Source organism: Glycine max, chromosome 7, assembly GCF_000004515.6.
Source record: "Glycine max cultivar Williams 82 chromosome 7, Glycine_max_v4.0, whole genome shotgun sequence".
Classification (NCBI taxonomy): Eukaryota; Viridiplantae; Streptophyta; class Magnoliopsida; order Fabales; family Fabaceae; genus Glycine; species Glycine max.
In genome coordinates, this window is record NC_038243.2 from 2,749,056 (window position 1) to 2,775,633 (window position 26,578).

At 34.4% G+C, this 26,578-nt stretch overlaps 2 protein-coding genes across 2 annotated transcripts; both read right to left on the reverse strand.

Moving 5' to 3' along the window:
• Positions 1-252: 252 nt before the first annotated feature.
• On the reverse strand, positions 253-11,624 carry LOC100797508 (coatomer subunit beta'-2). Its single transcript, XM_014777687.3, has 24 exons — positions 11,447-11,624; positions 11,157-11,177; positions 10,921-10,982; positions 10,594-10,648; positions 9,410-9,446; positions 8,964-9,289; positions 8,723-8,854; positions 8,468-8,616; positions 7,961-8,029; positions 7,544-7,694; positions 7,384-7,449; positions 6,479-6,667; positions 4,435-4,575; positions 4,271-4,345; positions 3,982-4,158; positions 3,730-3,821; positions 3,526-3,642; positions 2,825-2,939; positions 2,614-2,685; positions 1,806-2,002; positions 1,597-1,690; positions 1,276-1,382; positions 1,012-1,144; positions 253-849 (listed from the first exon to the last, which is right to left on the reverse strand). The coding sequence occupies exons 1-24, from the start codon at positions 11,447-11,449 to the stop codon at positions 691-693; spliced, it is 2,739 nt and encodes a 912-aa protein (XP_014633173.1). The 5' UTR covers positions 11,450-11,624; the 3' UTR covers positions 253-690.
• Positions 11,625-17,586: 5,962 nt separating this feature from the next.
• On the reverse strand, positions 17,587-23,747 carry LOX9 (lipoxygenase-9). Its single transcript, NM_001250394.2, has 9 exons — positions 23,327-23,747; positions 21,356-21,642; positions 21,012-21,252; positions 20,316-20,627; positions 20,092-20,177; positions 19,874-19,981; positions 19,478-19,785; positions 19,125-19,388; positions 17,587-18,711 (listed from the first exon to the last, which is right to left on the reverse strand). The coding sequence occupies exons 1-9, from the start codon at positions 23,562-23,564 to the stop codon at positions 17,958-17,960; spliced, it is 2,598 nt and encodes an 865-aa protein (NP_001237323.2). The 5' UTR covers positions 23,565-23,747; the 3' UTR covers positions 17,587-17,957.
• Positions 23,748-26,578: the final 2,831 nt, after the last annotated feature.

Genomic DNA, 26,578 nt, shown 5'->3' on the forward strand with positions numbered 1-26,578 from the left:
AAAATCAAAATATACAAACGCAACCAAGTGGCATACAATTTAGTGATGTGCAAACATTGTCAACAAAGTAGAAAATTTTAGTGAAGACAAAAAACTACCTAATAAAAATTAAAATGGTAAATAGATTTTTGGAAGAGATATTCTTAATTGTGGTTATTAACATATAGTAGAAAAAAATACGTAACAAGTTTCAGAATTGGGAGCGCTTGCACTCGATAAAACAGTGATAAGTAGCATCTGGAAAGTTTAAAATAGAAAATAAAACAACCCAGAATTCATTATCTTAACCTCATCTTACACAACAAGTTTACAGGAAACGTTTTGCAAGAATTATACCACGATTGCTCAAGCAACAAAACGTTACAAAATTCCAAGCCAAATTGCCGTACAAAATTATGGAAAAATAGGTGATGAGTTCTGAGAGTTGGTCACTGATTCACTACTGAAAATGGGCGTAATTTTTATAATTTCCTCTCTATTTCCCAAATATACAGCCTAGTTGTAGTAAAGTATATGATACACTAAAAAAACAAAACTAGAATTGCTAGGGACTCGGGGTAGCAATTATAGTAAAATGGGAGTTAGATATGGCACTTGAGAAACAACCAACCACCCGAGACAAAACTTCAATTTTCACACGGCCCCAACCAAATACTTCTCAGCTGACGGGGCTCCTTCATTACTTTTACCCTACTCTTCATCTGCCTCGTTACCATTGACAAGGACTGCACCATCAGTAGAATCGGCATCCACTACAACTGCCTCCTCTTGGCTTCCTTCTTCTCCATTTTGTTCCTCGTGCTCCTCATGTTCCTCTGTATAGTGCTCTTCTCCATTTTGTTCAGTCAACTGGAACAAAAGGACATAAAAGCAACATAAAATAACACTAACACCACCACTGACAATCAATTGGGTTATAGATTATTCTCTCTGTAGAAGCAAAAGGACAACATTATTTTAGGAGAAGATTTTGATGCTTTTCGTCCAGTGTTAACCCAATATTTAGTATACCTCATGGTTAGAGTCCCCGTTCTCAAGAGGCTGATCCCCTTCTTCTATCTGCATGTTTCTGAAAGCTTCAACAAGGGTGATATGTGATTTATCAGCCTGGTTCACATACTCCGATGCAGGAGGGTAAACACCTCTGTAATAAACAAACAAAATAAGTTAGTAAAGAACATTTGTTGAAGTGGTTTAGCTAGCACACAAAACACTACAACATAAATTACCAAAGTTGCAAGATACTTGTAAGAAAGTACACATTTCCCCACTGACCTTGCTTCCGTAGCTTTAGATTCAACAGCTAGTGCAACTTGCCAATCATCAAACAAATTAGGATATTCCTCAGGATCAGCCAATGATTCAGCAGCTTTTGGATTAACCTGTGCATATTAACAACTAAATATAAGAATTTATATTTTTATTTCACATGCAATCTGTAGCATGATAAGAATCCAGGACAGGGCAGGCCAATGGAATGAGAACAGAAGTTCCTACCCAAAGTATCATGTGCACCACATAAATGTCAGGCTATTCCATTACTAAATTATGTATGTATGTATATATATACATATATATATCAGAATAACAAATTACCTTACTGAGATCTTTTCTCCAAATTGCCACTATCTCTGAGACCTTGCTTGGGAGATAGGATCGAGCCATTAAAGCAGCCTCTGGAATCCGATTGCTGCCAAAAGCATAACTCAGCTACATCAAACTGCATTCTAATCACCCCCCCCCCCCCCCCCTTTCTCTTTGTACAGTAATATCATTAATAAAATATCACAACGGTAAAATAATACCTTTCTACCAAAAGTTGAAGGCAGTCCTCAAGTTTACCCAACATGAATAAGCAAAGGAATGCAACATTATTCTTCCCTTGCTCTTTAGCAAGAGTTGCAAGTTTTGATATTCCTTCAGCATCTCCTAAAGAAGAATATAGCAGCAATAACCCACTCAAATCTGTTGCGTGTTTTAAACACTCTTCAGCCATTTCTAACTGCAAGAACAGATAATAAAGTGAGTTGCTAGGAAAAAGAGAGATACCCAATACCAATCAACATCAAGTGTGTCCAGAATCATTATTAATTGCGACAAGAATAAAAGAAATATTCAACATCCTAATCATGCACCAGAGTCAGCATCTAGACCTCCAATACGGTTGGGAGTTTTGAAGGGGATGGGATGGAGTGTTCACAATGGAATCGTTTGGAATGGGATTGAGTAGAAAGGAATATTGCTCTATTTTTGGTAAGTTTTAATGAAGTAATGGAAGAAAGCCCCTCACCATTGTTTGGCAGTCACAAAGGTAACTAACGGAGTGCAGTGGATACAAATTTAATTTCCAACTCTATCCTTTTTATTACATGGTGGCAGCAAAAGAAGAAAATTAAGGATATCATCAGTGACCATTTATAAAATAAATGTACTACACCAATACTTTCCCAATTTTGGAGTATTTGGGCTTCATAGTTTGGCTCATTAAAACCTCTGAATCCTCTTAAGTATGACACTCATTAAATAGATTTGGACATGAATATTTAGAATGTAATTCGGCCAAATGTTAAAGAAATCACAAAAAATGAAGATTCATTTGATAGAGAGAAACACCTTTCCAGTAGACATGGCTAATTCTCCCAATTGCTTCCATTTGGACTCACTCTGCACTTCAGAAGCAATACCCTGCAAAAGAAGATGAGCATTACTCACAATATAAACTCAAATCAAACTAGTGCAAATTAGAAATGCAGAAAATTAAATAGCAGAGTTATGAAATTTCACGAGTCAAATAATATATCCTTGCAGGAACATATGAACTTACCTTAGCAACCTCTAATCTTCCAAGCTGTATGGCTAGATCAAACCTATAGTCAGGGTCAGTAGCTACTTCAAGAGCATCCTCTATCATCCCTCGTGATTCCAGGAAACGAGCCACACTAGTGTAAAAACAAGTAAAAAATTGCAATTAGGATATATGTGACATCTGAGCACCAAACATTGAAAATGAAAGCCAAGAAAACACCATATGCAGATAGAAAAATATTCTGAATTAAGGACACAAGTAAAAAAAATGCATTATATATTCATATAATTATACATTAACTTGATAAAAGCGTCGAAGCAAAGATATATAATGAACAAGCAAGACTACAGCGAGTCCAGAATGAAATATCAAAGTACCCAAGAAGCAAAGTATCATTCATAAGCAAACAAAAAACTTATGACCATGTGAGTGTCAGATTCTCCACTCAACCACAAATGATCCACTTCCATTTATAAGCTGGTTGACAGTTTTACTCATGGGATCAGACCAGATCTTCCCTCGCAAAAAATAAAAAAATGGCATGTAGTGCATGATAATTATTGATATATAGAAGTTTTGTTATTTTGGGAAGTAAATTCCCATTTTGTTATAACACATATCCCTTACAAAAAAGCCTTTCTCAAAACATATCAAACATAATTTCTAAATAATGAAAGTAAAGGTCATTCTGTAATAACATAAAAGAAAATAACTACTACCTGTTATGATACTCTTTAGGAATTGATGGTAGAATTTCATTGGCCCTTTCCAAATCACCGCGCATGACTAGTGTCTTGTATTCAATCAAACTTAAAAGTAGTGTGTATCCCACAACACTGAGTAACACAGTTAAAAAAGAAGAAAAAAAATCAGGACCACTGCATTGAGAGATTTTGAATAATGCAAACCATTGATCCACTTACTTGAATTCTTTGTCTATCAAATAGACCTTACTTTGGCTGGCAAGATATCCCAACAAGTACATAGGACGGTCCAAATGAAACATTGTAGTAACCTAAATCCATAATGTAATGCAACAACAGGAATTGTATGATCCTTGTAGTTCAATAAATATACATATAAGAAATTCATGAAGACAAAGAAAAGATGATTACCGAGAGTTCAATAAATAAATACAGAGCTCTTTTGAATCTAAAAGGGAAAAGTATAAATACCTCACCACCAACACAATAGTTAAGCCTCCAAGAAGAATTGCTGTAGATAAAACAATCCCCAACCCAGATCCCTGTCCTGACACGTTCATTCATTTCATGAAGGAGCTCAAAGGCATCTTCAACACCTTGCTCATCTACAGGCCCTCCACTATCTAAATATGATGCAACAACATCATGCTGCAACAGTGGAAGTTAAAATGTTTACAGTGCTTCACTAGTAAGTGCCATCAGATATTCATTTAACCAAAAACATAAGAGAGGGGGGGGGGGGACAATTTAGAATCCTCACATTGTACTTCAGGATATAGAATGATGTATCACTAGCAATCGTCACTAGATCACCACTATCAGCCCAGTAGAGGTTCTGACACAAGAAAATTTTAACAAAATTAACAAGAAACAGTAAGAAGAAATAAAAGCAGAAAGCTGATGTCACCTCATGCAAGCACTTACTTTAACATTAACATCAATACGACGAATCAACCTGCATTCAGCCCAATCATAAAAGCAGATGAAATCATTTGAGCACATTGCCAATACAGTGCCACCAAATATTCGTTCAGCTGAAAAAGTTGGTCGGATACTCTTCTTTTCCTGAAATATACAAAATTTCATTTCCAATTAAAACTTCCCTAGAGACAACTTATAGTTCATTTGGAAGACATCTAAAACAATAAGAGAATGTTATTTTTTGAGAACCAAGTCACGCAATATACATATCTTTGGAGGGAAGGGTGACTTTGATAAAGTCAGTTCTTAACTCAATAGCTATTTTTTTTCTTTTCCTTTTTCAGGGTACCTAAGAAGGTGGTGGATAAGTTGGTGCGGCTACAACGATCATTTCTTTGGGGTGAAGGAGAGGGACAGAGGAAGTTGGCATGGGTGAAGTGGGACACAATATGCCTCCCTAAGGAGAAAGGTGGTCTAGGGGTGTAGGATCTTGTGTCTTTTAACTGAGCATTACTTGGTAAGTGGTGTTGGAACCTATTTCATCATAATGGCGATTTATGGGCAAAGGTTTTGGAGTCAAAGTATGGGGGATGGAGAAACTTAGATGAGGCGAGGAGGTACCACAAGGAGTCAATATGGTGGCGGGACTTGAGTTTTATGTGCAGTTCAGAGGAGGAAGGTGGGTGGCTCAATGAAGGTGTGAAGTGGAAAATAGGATGTGGGTCGCGGGTAAATTTTTGGGAAGATAGGTGGAGGGAGGAGGGGTTATCGTTGATGGAGAAGTACCAGAGACTATATTGTTTATCTCAACAGCAACATCACACTATTCAACAGATGGGCGTTGAGGTGGGCGAATCATGGGAATGGAATTTTGAGTGGCAGAGATTGATACTGGAAGGGGAGATGGAACTAGCAGCTAGCTTTATGGAGGATAGAGGAGTTGAGGGTTCAGCCTAATCAACAAGACAGATGGATTTGGAAGGGGGGCATGAGTGGGCTGTACTCAGTGGGAAGTGGATATCATTTGCTTAATGAAGTTGTGGCGGATGAGAACGAAGACGGCGCACTCACACTTATTTGGAAAATGAAAATTCCAAGCAAGGTAGCACACTTTGTTTGGAGGCTGGTGAGGGATAGACTACCAACAAGAGCAAACCTAAGGAGAAGGAATGTGCAGCTAGATGATTATCCCTGCCCGTTTTGTTCGAGTCATAAGGAGGAAGCGTCCCAAACATTTTTTGGCCGCCAAAGAATAATGCCTTTATGGTGGGAGAGCCTTGCATGGACAGAAGTTGTAACTGTTCCCTGCATCACCTAAGGAACACTTTCTACAACACTCTTACTGTAAAGCATCAGGAATAGTCCAAAACAGATGGTGGATTTGGTGGGCTGCCCTCACATGGTGCATTTGGAATCTCAGAAACAGAATTGTATTCTCAAATGAGGAATTTAATGGACAGAAATTGAGGGAGGATGCAATTTTCCTCTGCTGGACGAGGTTTAGACATTTAGATAACGATTTTCAGCTGCCTTTCCTCTTTTGGGCCAGTAATATTAAACCTGGATTCTTGTACAGGGGAGGGATTAGACCATAGATACTTTTTGTAATGGGTATTCCAGTGTGCCCAGGGATGGGGGTTATGGTATTCTAATATCTCAAGCATATTTCCATACCATAATCTTACATAGATAACATGCACACTGGGATGTACAGATATTAGTACGACTTGTACTGATTATATATCTATATAAAATACATATTTTTTCTGATAAAAAAAAAGTCACGCAATATAAATAAAAATAAATAATCTGTTCGTATTAGCAGCATTGGAAGCACATTTCCCAGTTGCTTATCAGATGAAATCTCAAGGAAAATTAATTGACATCTTAGTTTTCTTATGTGGTCCTTTTCATAACAGTAAATCATTGCTAGGACCCAGCTTGCCTATCCTTTTAACAAATTATTTAGAATTTGTAGGCTGTCACCATCACTTTCGTCTTAATACAAAGTATAAAATGATAAGAGTAACTGATAATGAAGCACAACCTGGAAATTTTTGCTGAAAATTTTGACCTTCGATGTACTTTCTCTTACAGCATACTCCCCATCTGAAGACCAAACAAATTCCAGAGCTGAACCAAATGATCTATTTCTCCATGCCAAACCAGTGTATATAATATACTCCCCATCTCCACAAACAACAACAAACCTCCCATTCGGATTGTGCCTTAAACTCTTGAGTATAAAAGTAAATCACAAGTCAGACACCAGTCAACATGCATGAAAAAATAAATAAGTGGTGATAATTAAAACTAAGGGGTGGATTATTATTTTAAAGCTCAATTCTTTGAAAATGGATTAAACACAACAAAAGAATAGTTCAAAGATACCAAATAGTTCTTGCCATTAACATCTGAATTCCAATGTCTAACATTACATAATAAAACCTATATTTATTTAAATAAATACCTATCCATACCCGGATTACATACACAAGATCATGAATCACCAATTTAATCCTATAAAATGAGGACAAGATTTATGCATACAAATACAATATAAAGACAAAAAAAATTGATCGAGGTTAAAAAAATTGTCAAGTATAAGACATGAATCACAACAATAAAGAAGCCAGGATTGATACTCTACGACACTTCACTCAGCTTTTTTGGTCAAGCCCCCATAGGGTTCGAGACACCGACAACCAGCTCTAATACCAATTGATAAGCACCCAAACACTTGGGGAACCCACTCTTAAAAGCTAGCTATTAAGGGGGGAGAACCAAGCACTTAAATACTCCACTTAGCATCCCATACTACTCCATATGGGACTTAGGCACCCCATAATACCCAAGTCCCTATCACATGATGTGAGCATAAATGATAAAAAAAATAGAGAAGTAATGCAAAAGAATGTGACTTAACATCAAGGAAAAGGGATGTTCACTCACTTGTGGATAGAGATCACAGGTGCCCAACTCCTTAACAGCCAATGGTAGCCTTTCTCCATCAGCAATCTAAAAAACATAGTACTTGCATGTGTCACTAAAGCAAGTTTCCACTTTTGCTTACATATTAGACGGATAAAAAAAGGTAAAAATGAGCCCATACCTCCACATCTGCTCCTACACTTCTTATATTGACAGTTTGAATTTCATTATGCTTAGCCCAAATTATTTTCCCACTGTTATCCATGCTGGCTACAGGTTCTTCTCGGCCAAGTTTGACCATAATAGTACCTTCATCATAGCCTATCACAACCCTGCAAAGAAAGAGGTTTTGGTAATTTAGGTCACGAAGAAGGAGGGAAAAGAGAGAGACACTGATTTCTCAAGAGAAGAAAAAGTAAATAATATTCGGCATCAGTGGAGAGAATAGCAAAAAAGATCACATGAAACACTACGAGAAAAAAGAGTTTGCTAATCAGTTGACAGTTTGACACTATTGTCCCACTCAACATGATTCCAGGGCCTACAGATATGAGACTCAGAAATTACATTCACAATTCAATCCAAAAACAAAACTCACCGGCGTGAACCCTTCAGATATCCAATAGCCCAAACTCTTTCAAGACCATAGTTCAATGTGTTCTCAAGCCTGCAAGCAGATTGCACCACCATAAAAATTTAAAGATGACTGGAATATATCCATAATCTCAATTTCAAACTAATTTTGGTGAAATCTTAAAAACATGTAACAAGGACAAAGGTTACGAAAAAATATATTAATATAAGAATTAAACATCATTATACAGTCTTACTAATTCTCAAGTAAGCATCAAATTTAGACATACAAGTCTTCAAAAAATAGGTGAAGAAGCAACAAGTGAAAAACAATATCATAATTTTTGAAAAATAAGACATACTGGCACAATGCATCGTTCTCTATGATAAAACAAAGTCAACCAAAATCAAATTATTCAAGTTTCTATAAAAGAGTGATGACATTGAGACAAAAAGGCAAGAGCAATGCACCAAATTAGATAAGAAAAAATAAAGCTCTCAACTCAGTAATCTGTGAACAACATAAAATTACCTATAAGTTGTTGAATGCCAAATGCGCACTGTGCCATCCTCAGAGCCAGTAATGATTATAGGTAGTTCAGGATGAAAGCATACAGCAGATACATTGTGTGTGTGACCTTCTAGAGTCTGGACACAACTTTTGGTTTGATAATCCCATACCTGATTCAAAGGTTTTATCGGCATAATAATTCCTATCCATATACAAATATAGGAAACCAAATTAGAGGGAAGATGAAGAGGAAAAAACAGAAAATAGAAAACAAACCTTGGCAGTGTGATCATCAGAACCAGTTATTAGATAAGGCTTGTCACCACCTGTAAAGTAATCAACACAATTCACTCCTTTTTGATGCGCATCCAATGTAAAATTGGGGTCAGGAGAGCCAAGATTCCAAATCTGCAAGAAAAGATAACATTAATACATTACTTTTTAATTTTTATCATAGGTGTTTGGAAATAAACAAAGAAAATGCAGGACACAACTAGCAAGAAGAACACATGTATACCTTTATGGTGCGATCAAGAGATGCACTGGCAAAGGTGTTTGTGTCTTTAGGATTAAATGTCACTTGCATGACATAATGAGAATGTCCCTCAAATATCTGGGTACAGATCCAGCCCTTTTCCCAATCCCAAAGCTTTATGAGCATGTCATCAGATGATGACAACACATATGGAAGGGTAGGATGAACTGCCACACACCTAATGTAATCTGTATGTGCCTCAAATACTTTAACTTTATCCATTGTGTTGTAATTATATACACGAATAAACATATCATCTGCCCCTGCAACAACCCACTGTTTGCGTGCAATAAACTTGGCTGACCTAACTGCAAAATCATGCTGTATATGAGACCCATGAAATATACAAAGAAAAAAAATGACTTCAAGCAAATGAATCAAAAGGCAGATACACAACCAATGAAATAGACTATAAAACGTTCACCCACCTGGTAACTCAGTAACCTCAAAAGACTTGGCCATGGTCTGAAATAAAATAATAAAATAATTCAATCTAATTGCAAACACACAAATCTCCATAGAAATTAATGATGAATATCCATTTGAAGAAAGTTTTGAGAAAGTTTTAAATATATGAACAGGATTGTTAGAGGCTGTATTTTAATATCAATCTGTATATCTATAAATACATTGCATATAGAATGTGTAACAGTCTTATGAAATTATAAATGGTATTAGAGAGGCCATGAAGTGATGATAGAAAAAGCAAGGATATGCCTCATTTGATTTTAGTAGAACTAACAAAATACAACATACAGAATGTACAAAACTAAGTACAAGAGTGTAATTCTTCTTCCGGGGGTTTTCCCTTTATTTCACCAAAAAAAAAAAAAACAGAATTCTACCAAGCTATTGATTATCATTTTTTTTGGGTACACAGGAGGGGCAAAAAGCCCATAGCCAATGCTGATAATAAATCTACAAAAGCACTCACTTCATCAGAGACAACTCAACTAACAAAAGTGTAAGGACATCAAGGATATTCAAAAAGGAAGGAATTTCAACTAAAATAGTCTTTTGCATATATGGGATACGAAGACTATCAACTTCTGTCAAATAGGAGTAGCTACTAGCCTTTCATCATCGTTTTGAATGGGAATTTATCAAACAATAGGTTCAATGAAACAATATATTTATATTTTTCTTTATCTTTTTTCCTTGTTATAAAGGAAGTCTATGACCTGGTGCAGAGAAGGAAATGGCTAAAGTGGAAGCAAATAAACTTGGTTGGGATTTTAATACTAAACTGCTAAAGTTTTATTTATCTATAATAGCTTAAAATATGTAGTCCTGATATTTTAGTAGAACACCATCATTTTTTAACATTGCTTTCATGTAATATAGAGACATACACCAGTTTTTTCAACAAAAGAAATAAAATATGCAGCAACTTTGAGTTTTAAGGAAGCCATAACAAATAGTGTTCTTTATTTGTTGATTAGTGAGTCATTATATATAGGCATCACGCAAAAGGTGGATTGTTTGGTAATCCATCAACAAACACCTGTGTTTGACTCAATCGCCAACACATGTATGAATTCAACATTACATTTCTTAATCCAGTTGCATATATTTATTAATATATGCAGCTCATATATAAAAATTAACATACCTGAGATTGGTAGTTCCAGATACAGACAGTTCCAGAGTACAAACTTGCTAGAATCCTGCATTAATGATGGTAACATCAGACGATTCAGCAAAACGTCCAACTATCTACTTTTTGATTATATTTCTACGTCAGCAGTAGTCCCATGTAACAGACAGCCATTAGTGACAAATGTTCACAAATGATCCTTAATTCCTTATAGATGCTATACTTGAGAGATACCAAATAATAATGAGCAACAAATTATAAAGGTGGTTATAAATTTAGCTTCATATATTAAAATAATTCTAGTGATAAAATCACAAAACACAACCAAGGATAAGGCATTACCATGGTTCTGTTGGATGTAGATCCACAGACTTTACTCTCTCTGATCTTTGCGCAAGCTTTCGCTGTTCAAATATTACGAAAACAAATCAGTTTAAGCCGCCAAAAAGTTGTAAAACTCTGCCATGCTTGGTTGCAGAGAAATACAAATCACATAAAAGGTCGCTGAAAAGCTAATCAAACAATTCTCAGCAACCAAACCAAAATAAACCTCGAATCAAATGCCAGAAGAAGAGTACCTTGATTTCGAGTCTGAGAGGCTGCAAAGGCGAGCAAAACACAAAGAAAGAAACAAAAAGGAGTCAATGCACAATTCCATAATAGATCCCACGGAAACCAAAATTGCATGAACTAACAAAGCAAAAATTAGGAGGCTCGCGTTTGAAGTCACAGATACGAAAGCAATTGAAATTCGAATCAGAAAGGGCGTAATAAGAAAACATCAAATCCAAGCGACCCCGCTTCAGATCTAAGATTGTGGAGAACGGTGAAGCGTCGTCGATAACAAGAGAAAAGAGAGGAAGCTCACCATTTCCGAAGATTGAAGTGAATGATAGAACTCGTCGGAAATCGGGAACCGAATTCGAAGAGCCCAATAAATCGAGCTCAGAGAGAGAGAGACGAACGCGACGAGCTTTGCAGTGCAGAGTTGAGAGTGCAAATATGATGATCGAAGGAAAACAAAGGGGGAATGCTGCGTTGCGGTTAAGGCACGGATTTACGGTAATGCCACTGGGAGGGGCTTCTGTCGTATATCCAATGCGCTGTCGTTTTGAATGCTAGTACTTGTGGGGATCTTCTAGGATTGAATGAAACCAACATGAAAAAATGGAGGCATTTACATCATACACCTCCCAATATCAATCTCACATCTCCCAGCAAGTTTTAATGGTCAAAAATATCCTCACCCCTAACACATTTTCTCCCTCTTCCCTGCATCCCCCAAGCACCCTCACTTCTGGACTACAAACTCGATGTCGCCCATGTCCCACCACTGCCATAGTGAAAAAAAAGTTTGCACCTTATCCCCTTGCCTCACCATCGTCATCACCTACAACTGACTTAAACTCCCCTCTGTTACCTTCTCCACTCATCTCCCTTTGACTATTCCAAAAACATCTTCATTCGAACCTTCTCTATCGTTCCACGTGGTGACCCCAGATTGATGCAAGAAGGTGGTGCACGATGACATGAAGGTGCAAACGTGGCACACGATGAACAATGACTTGGCAACATAGGTTCGAGTTTGAAGAAGGGAAGGGGGGTACTACCACCTATTCCAAAATAGGATACATTTCTAGAATAGCTATTCTAGAATATAATTTTTTATATTGTGGAATAAAATAAGTACTTGGGAAACCTACTTCAGAATAGGTATTATGGAATATGAAAAATTATATTCCAAAATATCTATTCTAAAATAATCGTTTCGGAATGGGGGTGTCTGATAAAGGGTATTTTTGTCCACTAGAGTCTTTTGGGAGGTGCATAATATAAATACCTAAAATGGACGACATAGATTTAACCATACCCATAAGTTACTTTGATAAACTTAATGGAATTTCTTGTTGGTTTGTGCAAGGTGGTTACTATTGGCCCCAACAAAATTGCTCTTAGCCCTACCAGCTAAGAGCAATTACCAAACTACCCTCCCCTAATTTTCCTATCTTCATTCTCCTATCTTTTTCCTTTTCTTCATTCATTCTTCCTCTTTTCTCTTTTCATTTGTTCTCCCTCTTTACTCTCTGCACTCATGTTGCCAAGTATTTTTTTTTCTTCATTTTTTTGGTCAAACGGGATTATGATTCCATTGTGCATCAACAACTTGTTGCAAAATAGAATCACGATTCCATTGTAAATTGTTTTACAAATAACTGTATTTTATGTATTGATTGTGTAGATCAATGAATTGGAATAGGTTTATATCCGATGAGGTTACAATGCTAGTTGGATGGGAAATATGAATAATGAAAGTCAATTCATTTACCAACTCAATATTTTATGTGTGGTCGAGCCTGATGATTATATGGGGGATTATAATGATGATGAAAATGTGGGTGGTGAAGACACTGATATGTAGGCGCAACCTAGCTATCCTAACTTTTCTAGTTATTTCATGATTGACAAGGTATATTTCATTAGACTTTTATTTGTATGCATTTTGTGTTTTGTTAGTGAATAATTTTTTTGATTCTTTTAGATTTTTCAAGGGTGCGATGATTTGTTAAATTGGGCTCGACGTGTGGGACAAGAGCATGGGGTTTCTGATTGTCATTCATAAGTCAGAAGTAAGTAAAAAAAATATTTTGTTATACTAGGTTGTGAAAAGGGGAGAAAGAAGTACAAACAATACAAAGACAAGTTAGTGTGCAAGTCCACTAGAACCAGAGAATGCGAGTGTCCTTTTGAATTAAAAAGGAGGTTTATGAGAATCGTAGGGTGGAGACTTACTATTGAATGTGGTTTCCATAATCATAGTGTGATGGAAACATTGCTTGGTCATTCATATGTCGGTCATTTGAGTTGTGAAGAAAAAACCATGGTTAACTATTGACGAAAAACATGGTGAAGTCTGGCCAAATTTTGTTGACAATCAAAGATCAAGATTAGACAAATCTCAGTACCATATACAATGAACGTCAGAAACATCGTCTCCAAGAAAGGGGTCCAAGGATAAAAATACAACATCTGACGAAATTGATAGAACCTGACCAATATGTTTACTGGTTTAGACAGTTGGATAATGAAGATGTCATCAGAGATATAATGTGGTCGTACCTGTTAGACAAATGGCCTCAGTTATCTTAAGAAGGGATGAATTAATTTTCACTAATAAACTTTTAACCCCCTTCTAAATAATAGGCTCAGAATGTAGAAGAAGAAACAACAATCAATTTAATAATGTTCTTTAAACATGCAAGATAAAATTGATTGCAATAACAAATGAGATAAAGGAAGAGAGAAATACAAACTTGATTTATACTGGTTCGGCCACTTCCCGTGCCTATGTCCAGTCCTCAAGCAACCCACTTGAGATTTTGCACTCTCTTTGTAAAAATTCTTTTACAAAGTCTGAACCACACAGCGACAACCCTTCCTTTGTGTTCAAGAATCCTTACAACTTAAGAGACCCTCGGTCCCTTAATCAATCTCTTTAAATAAGAAGAAGAAGAAAAATTCTCTCTTTAAGAGAAGGATATTACAATTGAAGTTCCTAGATGAACTCTTAATAGATTTGCAAGTGTTTGTCCAAGAATTGTTGAGAGAGCATTTGACAATAAAGTTCTTTTGGAATATCTCTCTCTTACTTTTTGAAGTCAGACACACACATATATATAGGCCTTTTGTGCCTTTTCAAAATGGTTTGAAGAGATGTGTCTTTTCAAAAAGATTTTTTTGAATTTCTTCACTGGTAATCGATTACAGGTTTTTGGTAATCAATTACACAGTTATATTTTGAAGGGTCATGACTTTTGAATTTGAATTTCAAGAGTTTCGTTGCTGATAATCGATTACAAACAGCTGGTAATCGATTACATGTTCAAAATTCAAATTCAAAACCATTTTTAACAGCTATTTCTCAAACTCTTCTTCTGGTAATCGATTACACTACCTGGTAATCAATTACCAGAGCCTTGCATGTCTTAGAATTACTTTGTTTTGAGACAAGACTTGATATTAAAGTAATCTTGAAGCAAGGCTTTGTTTGTTGAAGCAATCTTGTATTAATCTTGAAGCAATGCTTATCCTTTGAAGCAACTTTGTTTGATTCTTCTTTGATATCATCAAAATTCATGTATTCATACATTCACAATACCTATATTCAATCAGACTCCTGAATTCATTTTCAACAATGTTGATTTGTGAGACAACTTACAAGACAAACAAGTATTGTTTTCTGTTGTTGGAAATTATTGGTACCACTTCAACAAGCATGATTTTCATTGTTGCCTTTACTTATTTAAGTTTTGAGATAACAAATAATTTTGAATGGGCTTTAAGCAAGCTGAAAGCTGAAATGATTGTTTGTGAAAGATAACGTGTTGCCTCAGGTTATTGTCTATGATAGGGATCTTGCTTTCATGAATGCATTGAACACTATGTTTCCTTCTTCAACCAACTTGTTATGTTTGTTCCACATTACAAAGAATGTTAGTGCAAAATGCAAAATCCTCGTGGATAAGGGTGAAGAGTGGCAAAATATCATGAATGCTTGAGAACTATTATTGTAGTCTTCGAATAAAGTATCATATAAATCGCGCTTGAAGAGCTTTACAATCCAATGCGCACGTTATAAAACATTTTTTTGACCATGTCCAACAAACATGGTTGACCCCTTTCAATGAGAAGTTTGTACAAGCATAGGTTGATTGAGTCATGCATCTTGGAAACACAACAACAAATAGGTACATAAATAATTTGACATTAATTTTTTTGGCTTAAGTTTTATTTCATTGTATTAAGAGAATTATTCATATCTCATTTTATTACAACATAAGGTTGAAGGCGCACATGTGAGATTGAAAAGTTTGTTTCATGATAGCATGAGAGATTTGTGTAGTTGTTGGGATGCAATGAATAACATGTTTGTCTTGCAGTATATAGCGATTAAGGCTTTGTTTAAGAAAAGTATAAATGTGGTTGAGCACAGGTTTAATACCCTGGTGTATAAGAAGTTGTGTGGCTTTGTATCAAGAGAAATGCAAGACTTGATTTTCCATGAGTTGCAATGGGTTAACACCGTAGGTACTGATAGTTTTGCTTAAGGTTGCACACTTAAAGTTATTCACAGTCTACCATGTGCTTGTGAGCTTACTGAGTTTATTAGTATATGTGGCTGCATTCCTTGAAAAGCATTCATGTACATTAGAAGATGTTATCCATTCCTACCTAGTTCAGATGACACAGGTGACTCTTGGGGGGACTTAACTCTGACGCATGAGGTTGATGTATTGTTTAAGAGATTTTCAAAACTAAACGTGTCTAGTAAAATCACCTTGAAGACTAAAGTTCGTGAACTTGCATTTTTAGATACTACTTCGATGTGTCCCTGCAATGAAAATAAAAACAAAGGGTGTATCAAAGTCTATGAAATCTACCAAGCATGAACCTTCATCGTGAAAAGTCTGTTGATGAAATGAACACGATGATTGATAATTCGGGAACTCCAACTGTTTCTCACAAGGGTGAACGAGACAACAAGAAGAAAAAAATGAGCAATTATATGGATGAATTTCACGATGAGTTGCAATAATACATTTTGAACATTGTTGATGTCGAAGCAAATGGAAATTGTGGTTATAGAATAATTGCAACTGCGCTAGGCCAAGGTTAGGAGTCTTGGTCTGTCGTTCGCCAAGATTTGATTCAAGAACTTCAAACATGACACTCTGACTATGTTTAATTATTTGGCATAGAAGAGAAACTCTTGGAATTAATAACCTCTTTGTATGTTAAACGTGGTCTAATTCCCTATGAGAAGTGGATGATCATTCTCGACATAGGTTATGTCATTGATAATCGGTATAATGTTGTATCGGTCCACTTATCTAGGCTGGAAAGTTGGACTTTCTTTCCACTTAAGGGTACTGTGCCAACAAAGTCCCGTCTCATTTCCGTTGGACTTGTCAATGAAAATCACTTTGTACAGGTATATAATATCTACTAAACATACCATTAGCCTTTGTAAGCTAATATTGATTTTTTTTTTGCTAACTTCGTCTTTTGTATGCATGATAATAAAGTTTTTTTAAAGGATCGTTGTCTTTTGCCTCCTGTTATACCACAAAGGAAAAACTAGTGCACACCGAAAACTCGCTCATGGCAAAGGCCTTACAATCAACGCATACAAGATTTCAATGCAATATAATTTCAATTAGTTAAAGGATCTCAATATGTAGTAGATCTTTTTAAGGATTGAAATAGGTAGTATTAATACGTCGTAGACCTTTCTTTAAATATGTAGTAGACATTTTGTTCATGGCAAATGTTGAATGTGTATTCCATTATTTTTATGGATGTTAACCTCAATATGTAGTTGACATTTTATGAAATTGTATGCAATACATGTCGTTTCCATAGACTTTTTAAAATTTTGGAAAAAAATACTAAATGAAAGTGCAATTCTATTATAAACAATATACTAAACGAAAGTGTAATTCCATTGTACAAAGTGCACATTGAAATCACACTTCTGTTTAGTATTTTTTTGGAGAAAAAAATGTACAACGAAAGTGTGATTCTGTTGTACAATTTTTTTCCAGGAACAAAATCAAAATGGAAGTGTGATTCCGTTACACATCATACAACGGAATTACGATTTTATTGTGTATTTTTTTCCTCCTTACAAAGCATTATGTCATCGTGTTTCTGCTGCACAAAAGTAGTGTGAATTTTTTGCACAATGGAATTTCGGAGAGGGGTAATCTTGGAATTTAGAGGGGTTGTAGGGGCCAATAACAACTCCCTAACAAGTGCACTCATTAACTCTAGCTAATTCCAAGGCCTCATGCACTAACTTGGCCCATAAAAAGTATTTGAAATTAACTCGATATTCAAAACATTGCTGTAGGTAATAAACTCATTGTCTAATAGATTGGCATCTAATAATCACCAAGAAGCTATTCACAACATAATCATGAAAAAATTAGGCTTATTCTTTTTTTTTTTGTGGGATTAGAAAAATTTAAGGGGAACAATTCGGGTACCCAATTCAAAGTCAAGATATGTAACATGATAGGACTTACATACGGGTATCAAATCCAAGTTGGTGACATAGAGAAATTTGATTTGACATTCATAGATCAGAATATCAGACTTACATACGGGTGAACATGATACGGGTGAACATGATAGGAGCACAATACTATACATAAAAACTGACACAACACCCTATTAGATATGAAAAACTAGATAGCATCCAATTACAAAACTTAAGCATACATAAGAAAATTATGCACACATAAGTTTGCACGTTTATTTGTCAATGAGAGGTACGTTGGAAGGAAAGAAAACCACACACCACACACCACACACTCTCATTAGATAGAGATGCTGTTGGGAATTCCTCTGAAAGTAAGGCCTTCCCCACTGGTAGGAAGAAGCACAGTGTAGGGCATCTGCGCCGGTCCATTACGGTTCCTAAGGCTTGAATTCTTGTTCCTCCCTGAGATTTTGTCCTCAATTTCCTTCAGCTTGTTTCCAAACTTCTTAAAGGCTTGAATTGCCTTTGTGTCATCAGTCCAATTTGGATTGTCCCTCTGTCCAAGGTAGACCTCATCAGAAGCATGCCTTGACAATATCTCTATCACTGTTAGGTCCACAAGGGCCTCAGTCTTTCCTGTAATTGTTCTCAAATAAGCCTTTTGATGATTACTGGTAAGTTCACCATATTCTTTGGTTCCTGGCTCTGGGAGCAATCTTCTGGTTAGAGTTGGACGATTTAGGATGAAACCGCCATAAGGGTATTGTCCGAAATTCACAGCTGCATGGAGTGCTGAAGCAGTCCATATAATAATGCAGCAAATGTGAATCAGATCTTGAAGAGTGTTCAACTTAGGCCACCATGGCTTGTCTTTCAAGTCACCGTGACCCTTCTCAACAGCTTCCTTCCACCAAGCTTGGAGTTCTGAGTCTTTCTTAACTGCATCATCCGTGGCATAGTACAAGGAGACGTAGTCCTTAACCCATGTCTGGATAGCACTCCATATCTCTAGTCCATCAACAGCATAAGGGTAGTCATCTATCACAAGGCGAAGGCCATAGGGAGAGGATGGATCCTCCACTGCCATTCCTCTGCATCAAGGGGGATAACAAAGAACTTGTTATTAACAGCAAATGTGTCTTTTCTTTTTGTGATATAAACATCACTAAAATAAAGATCATTGATGTGAATTTTGACTCTTTCAACACTCTTAACTTCCATAACGTAATTGTATTAGTTTTTTTTTACATTTTTAATATGTATTGATAGTGTAAAGGACTTTTACATTCTAATCCAATCACAAATTAAAGTGTATGGTAAGTTAAGATCTAGCATGATTTCTAATTGGTTTAGATAGACAATGCATAAAAATTAAGATCTTTTAATAGTAACTTAGTTTATATAAAAAAAAGATGTCTATCCAAAGGATACACGATGCTGGTATCAAATAAATGAAAATTTTAACTCCAAAATTTTTAGTAGTCTATAAGTGTATCAATATTACCTCTTGATAAGATCCGCAGGAAGGGCTTGATCAGTGAAAACCCACCCCTTGTAAACTGCCGAAGACATCTCCACAGCAAATGGCCCAGGCAGAAATGATTGCTCAATAATGCCACCTGCATTGATGAGTGATTGTCTTGCGAGTCCATTGATGTTCATGGTGTCACGATAGTGAGGCAACAAAAGTTTATAAATAGGGTGGAGCACACTAAGATGCCTGTTTGTTGCTATGACAAATGGTTCAATCACAGCATGAGTATTTAACCTGTGACCACAAACCAATAAAAGAATCACCTCATAAATTCAAAGAATTGAAAGATGGTTTATGATGACAATTGCAGAATTTATATATACCAGTGGCTCATGAGTTGATGATAGCAGGAGTCATTGACAACAACATATGCCTTGGCAATTAGCCAAATTGTACTTTCAGCACCTTGGTCTGCGGGCAAGACGACTCTACTAACGGCACCAAACTCATCTCCCCTAGGATGTGGCAAACTTAATTCGATGGCCAATGGCTTTAAGGTGCCATCATCTTTCAAGAAAAGGATGGTCCTTGTGGCATAAGACTTTGCAGTGGGAAGGTCATTGATCTTCCTCAGATATGCGATGAATGCATCATGGTGATCTAATATGAACAATCTGTTACCACTCAGTGCCTGTTGCACAAATATCATTATAACCATTTAGTGTCATGATTAATTGGGTATTCATATGTCTTTTTGTTATCAAATATATATGACTTACCTGTTCCACAGAGAGTCCACCAAGGTTGATCTCTAAGTGTTCTTTGGTTATTGTACTAGTTTGATCACCATACACTGTGGGATCTAGCTTGCTCTTTGGAGGGAACACCTGTCATTTATTAATTAACATTATGAGGAAATTAAACATGATATACATTGAATATAATTCACATGGAAACCAAATTCATTGTTAGTACTAAGCAATAAAGCACTATTTACTTGAAGGCACTCAATTAGGCATGGATTAACACCAGCAAGCATCTCTCTTCCAAATTCTTCATCAGTCATCCATGCAGACTTACTAACTGCTCCAAAAAATATGGAAAACATATAAATGTTAAATTTAACAAATAACAAATACTCGATGCCAAGTACTAGCAGCTGATTTTACTTGATATACTTATATATATATACACACACACACATACATACACAATATATACCTTTGATGACATGAGGTGGTGGAAACTTGAGGACTTGTTCACCATCAGTGCGGAAGATTTCCTTGAGCACTGGTAGGGGGCTAATTTTACTGAGTGCATCTGTAGGGAGATGAATTCCACCTTCAAAGAGTCCACGCACGTCGTCAAACCTATCAAACTCGGCATTTAAACCAAATGCAGATTGAAATGTAGGTAAAACGGTTTGAGCTATGGATTTTATTCCATATGTAAGGAAATCTGATGACTTCAAGTGACCAAAGTTCTCATCTCTTGGGATGTAGGTGCTGCTGGATGGTGACTCACTCTTAGAGTCTGTTAAAAAATAGATAAAAGTAAAATTAATACTGTATCATGAATAACAACAATGATAACTAATGACACTTTCAAAAATAAGATAAATTTTTAAGTCACAAGACATAACATCTCTATGTGTTACCAAAAACATATGTAATGCAACATCCTGCTTTCCAAAACAGAATTAAATTAGCAATAACTTCACATTGTGGCAAAATGTCATTGAGATGTGAGTATGTGACAAGTTAATTTTTTTTTATTCATCAAAATCAAAGATGGTCTCTTGGAAATTATAATAATTCATGCACCCTACTAATTGAATTAGACCCCTTGACAAGAACAAATTAATTTCATCATATGTGATGGAACTAATTATTTAAAATAGAAAAATAAAATCCTAACCTTTTGTTGTTGGTTTTCTACCAGTTCTTCCCCTGCGAGGATATGGATAGGCACTAGACCCTCCAAGAACAGGACGAGCTAGATCATTGCTCTTGTCTGGGTTACCCAAATCATTATAGACATCATAATCATAGATCCTATCATATTCCTTGCGCTCTCCTTTTCCATCTCCTCTTAGATTTTCCAATTCTTCTTTTCTGTACTTCACTAGTGGAGTTGGAGTTTCATTTGGAAGATATGTCTGCAGCACATATATATGTTTAATGAATGTCTTCATTAATTTACACATTGGTAATTAAATTTCATATGTTACTTGCTAGCTAGGCAAAAAGTTAGTCATTTACCTTATTAGCAAAGAAAATGCGATCCCTTTTGTAACTTTTTGCATTGTAAACCCATGAGTTGCAAACAAAGTGAATGGTTCCATGATTTGGAATGTCTTCAAGAGTGACACTCACGAGGAAAAATTCAGATTGCATAAAATTTTTGATGTAAAATGCTCCTGGAATTCCAAAATCATTATCCCATTCAAAATAAACGCTGAATGCATCTTGCCTGTCTCCCAAGGTTGGTAACGAAGGAAGATGTTTCTCCAAATAGGTTTGCTTTCCAACTTTCCCATTTCCAAGTCCTAAAAAGAGTAAACAAATCAAACTTCAAAATTAGATTCTGCATTAAAATAATGAGTTTGTGATCAACAATAGTAACTTCTAGAAATTGATACTTACACAAACAATTTATACACAAATCACGTACTGTGCAACTCACCGGTGCATTGCACTGTCCACGCACTATTAGACTTTATAAATATAAACCTCAATGTAATTTTTGTGTGTATTTAAGATGTGTATCAATCAAGAAAGGAACAAGAATGACATTATTATATATATTAGTCATTAAAATGAGTTTGAGTTGGCTCACTATATCAGGATTAGAATTAAAGATTAAAGGTAAAACAACCCACTGTCCCTATATTGTAGTTGTTCATGCTTTGACAAAGGCAGCTACCAGCAATGCTAGTCCTACTTTTTACTATTATGTTCCACAATGTATTTCATTTTTTATTTTTAATGAAATGTCACGAGTATATTGCAGTAAAAATAAAAAAGATATGATATTAAGACATGTTCTTAACATTGATTTTTTAACGTACAGTCTCTCTACTTAAACGAAGTTAATTAAATAATGTACCTCCTATTATTTATTTAATAAATTTTCTTTATTATTTAATAATATCCACATGAATTTAATTTCAACGAAAGAAAAATATGAATGTGGATTGCTAAGTTTTTTTTTCTAACCCTTTCTTCGTGCCCTTTGAAAACAAAAATGCCAATTTAGTATATAAAAATATCTTTGTAGTACTTTCTAATCATTAAGAAATGCCATTTTTAAAATATAGATTTTGAAAGTCTACACTAAATTAATGTTAATAGATTGATAATATATATTAATATTTTATATAATTAATAAAATTATTTATTAATATAATATATCGTATTCTTAATATAAATTTACTTTAATATCTACATGAACAATTTATTATTGAAAACTTATATAAATTTCTTAATATATCTACATGAACAAATTATTTATTAATATAATACATGAACATTACTTATTACATCTATTTTTTGTCGCTTGGCCAATACCTAATATGACCTCTATTTTTTTTATGATGACCTCTATTTTTTTCATAAATAGTAAATATGACCTCTATAAATAGTTAATATTGCCTCAACTGTTGTCATTCTTCATATAAAATTTCGTCAAATTAAATAATTTGTACCATCAATCATGTTTAATTTGTCCTTTTTTATATATATCAGCCTTTCTTTCTGCTTCAATCTGCCTACTAAAATGGGTGATGGGTAATCATGACTCTTTATTTACTTTTTTTTTAAATGCTAACGAAAGTTAATTATTCAATTGATACGTACTGAGGATTTATTAATAGTTTAATTTACTGTAAAAAATTACATTGTGAATCAATGGTAAATTACTATGTGTTATAAAGTAATTATTATGAAATTAAACAAATTTATTATGCATAGTTTATGGTTGAATATATAGTATACGAGCTTTGCAGTTTACACCATCATCAGTAGTCATGCATAGACCATTTTTTCATCATTAAATGGCAATTTTTTTGTAGTCATATATTTTTGTCAAAAATGTTTAGTCTCACAAGAAGATGAGATGAAGGGTATAGTTAGATTATTTGTCTTCATGTTTCTAAATTATAATGAAAGAAACACAAACAGGGAAGAGTTATTTTGCAGCAGAAAATTAATTAAGGAATTAATGAAACAAACCATCAGTCTTGGTGGCACTGATCAACTGGATGGCAATGTTGCGACTGAAGATGGCAGTAGCACCATCGACAACTCCACCAACAATACCGGTGGCAGCACCGAAGATGCCGGTGGCAGCACCAACCAAACCACCCTGAGTAGTGGACACTATTTCGTTGAAGTCCAACACATTCTTGCTCATCAACACCACAGTACCCTTGATCTTGTGCCCCTTATTGCCTCCTAAGATGCCAAACATCTTTGCTAGCTTGCTACTTCAACACAACACAACACACTCTTCTAATTTGTTTCTTCAAAGGAGGGAGGGAAGCCTGTGCCTTGTGCCTTGTGCCTTGTCTAGAAGAGGGTATTTATAGATAAATGTGGCATGTATGTTCCAAGAATAAATGAGCCAATGCTGGATCACCTCATTCACAGACATTTAATTTTCTGCTCCGAGTAAATTGCAAATATGCTCATAATTTGTTGAGAATTTCATAAAAATGCATAAACGGGCGAAAGGAAGATGACAAACCTACACTGTTTTTTAGGATAGAAGACGTGGAAAGAAAGTGAAATAAGAGAGAGATAGATAGTGAAATAAGAGAGAGATAGATAGATAAAATAATTGATGTACTATGATTTGAAAAATTTTAAAATGAAAGAGAAAATAAATATAACAATCATAAATAAATTCAGAATGACTATATTAATTATATATTTGATTTCACGATCTAAGAATTGAATCAGAATTTTAAATTAATTTTAAATTAAAATTTACATTTTTAGTTTTATGTGACAAAAAAATTTAAAATTAATTTTAAGTTAAAACAATTTTAAATAAATTTTATATTGTATCATAAAATTTATAATAAATTTTATTTCTAATAATTTAATTTTATAATAAAAACATTCAAACATAAATTATAATACTTTAAAATTAATTTTAATTAAAATCAATTTTATAAAATCAATTTTAATCAAAATCAATTTATTAATGTTTTTTCAAACACATTAAATATATGAATCAACTACTATGCTGACTCAGACAAGAAATAGAGTGACTAGCTTCCTATAAAAATAAATAAATAAAATACAAACGATTAGTTACCTCAGGTAGGGTGACTGAGAACAGTTTTTTCTTTCTTGAAAGGTTAAAAATATAAAAAGAAAATATAAATAACTAAACATTTTTAGGATACATTAGTAAATTAGCACGTGGTTTGGAATTTTACAACGGGATTTTGGCAGAGATTTTCATTTCACGTGCTTCCTATCAATGTAGTTTATTTTAATTCATTTGCTCTGCCGATTGTGTTTGATTGCCAATGAATCTCCTATCTCCTGACAGTGTCAGCGTTGGGTGCTAAATTATTAAGGATAAATATTTTTAGACACCCGAATGCTATCCTATATACCTAGTGAGTTAGAGAAAAAGAGAAAAAAAATATAAGTATAATATATGATATAATGAGATAAAAAAAAGAAATCAAAAAATATTGATAAAATGTTTAAAATTGTAGAATTTCAAGTCAAAAGATAAAGTGTAAATATATTGAGAATTGAATTTTTATCATTAAGATTTAAGTAGTTTAAATATAAAGTAAAAGATTACATTTTACTAGATAAAACTTAGTTGAATAGATATATTAAAAATTATTTTTGTTTCAAATTCGGAGAAAACTTATTTATTATAATTGGTGGTAATATTTCATCTAAATAAAGAAGAGATTTAGTGAATAAACAATACATGAAGAGAAAATGTGAGAAGAGAGATTGTGAAACAAGATCACAAAAGTATTTTTGTGTAAAAATGTTATTATTTCTTGTAATCATTAGGTATGGTACTCAGGTTTATAGAGTGATACACTATTTGTGGTAAATTAAAATTTTGTAATCATTATTTTAATATTGAAATACCTTTTTGAGACGATTCCATGGACGTATGTAAGAGATGTCAAATCACGTTAAATTCTTTTGTTTGTCAGTATTTTTTTGCGGTGTAATTTTTGTTGTATTCTCACAATTGGTGTGAATAATTTATTTGAGAAAAATAATAAAGTGTTAAAATAGTATCTCTCAACTACTAATGTATCCTAATAATGTGGGTGGTACCAACTATCCGTTCTCCATAGGTCTTTGAGGATTTGGTGGATGAATAGAGTTGCTCCTTCTGGTCTCCACCATTGCGATGATGTCTGCATGACCACAAGTTTTAACTATGCATAAGAAACACAGTCGATTTAGGTTAGCCTTAAAAATAATCTAGGTTGTTTTATATTAACCAGTAATAAGAACTAGTCATTTGACTCATTTCCATAGACAACACAACACCAAGGTTCCATTCATGCCCACGCTAGAGAACACGTGCTTTTCACATGCCTTCGAGTTGGTCTTTGTTAAATTGCTTCCACTATGAGAACTAAAGATAAAATTATCTGCGAGAACTTCCACCCTCAAGTCAATTAGAGGTAAAGGAGTACAGCAGGTACGCAGAACCGTAGGATAGAAGTCATTTGTGGTATGAGGTTTTGTTGTCTTTATAGGCCCTTTCTAGTATTGGTTTGGTATGATTAACTAGGATAGTTTATTTAAACCCAGAAAAAAGGCAATTGTGAAACTGTTTTAAAAAAATATAGAATTTATTTTTTAAAAAAGTAAAAAATATTTTTCTATTTAAGCAAAAACAATTTAAACAAATACATCAAAAATAAAAAAATACTTCTTTTTAATAAATAAAATAAATTAGTTCGTTATCACTTTCCTTATGGTATGGTAACTATATCTTCGGAATAGGAGTCTTTGGATTATTCTTAAGTTGTTAAGGGACTTCTTGTCCTATGTTTGTTATTTCGACTCTGGCCTACTAGGCTAGGCAGATTCCTTGTGATCGGTTTGAGCTCACTAGACCTAATTGGACTTATCTCTCATTTGTTTAGAATGGGGACAGAAGATGTTAGATTAATCGATGAGAGATTAAATTTACAGTTTTAAAAAATTGTTCATATAATTATTTTTTTATATTTTTTATGATGTGATAAGTTATTAGATTCATTATGTATAATTGTCAAAGATAACAAATAATGATATTACTTACCAACAAAGACTAGAAGTGATAAAAAGAAAGTTAAATGAGATTTTGAGTGATTAAAATTTAGATTAAAAATAGTTCTAAAAAGATTTTTTCTTGAGAATATAATATGAGAATATTATTCTTAAATATTATTAAAAATATGTTTGGTTAATTATTAAAATTGATTGAAAATATTTATT

Coding starts and splice junctions, on each gene's coding strand:
- LOX9 (NM_001250394.2), bottom strand. CDS start 23,564: ATGTTTGGCATCTTAGGAGGCAATAAGGGGCACAAGATCAAGGGTACT. Junction 20,628..21,011: donor TAGAAAACCAACAACAAAAG/GTTAGGATTTTA, acceptor ATTTTTTAACAG/ACTCTAAGAGTGAGTCACCA. Junction 19,786..19,873: donor GTGGACTCTCTGTGGAACAG/GTAAGTCATATA, acceptor TTTGTGCAACAG/GCACTGAGTGGTAACAGATT.
- LOC100797508 (XM_014777687.3), bottom strand. Junction 7,450..7,543: donor GTGTAGGAGCAGATGTGGAG/GTATGGGCTCAT, acceptor TATGTTTTTTAG/ATTGCTGATGGAGAAAGGCT. Junction 2,003..2,613: donor TAGCCATGTCTACTGGAAAG/GTGTTTCTCTCT, acceptor CTGTTCTTGCAG/TTAGAAATGGCTGAAGAGTG.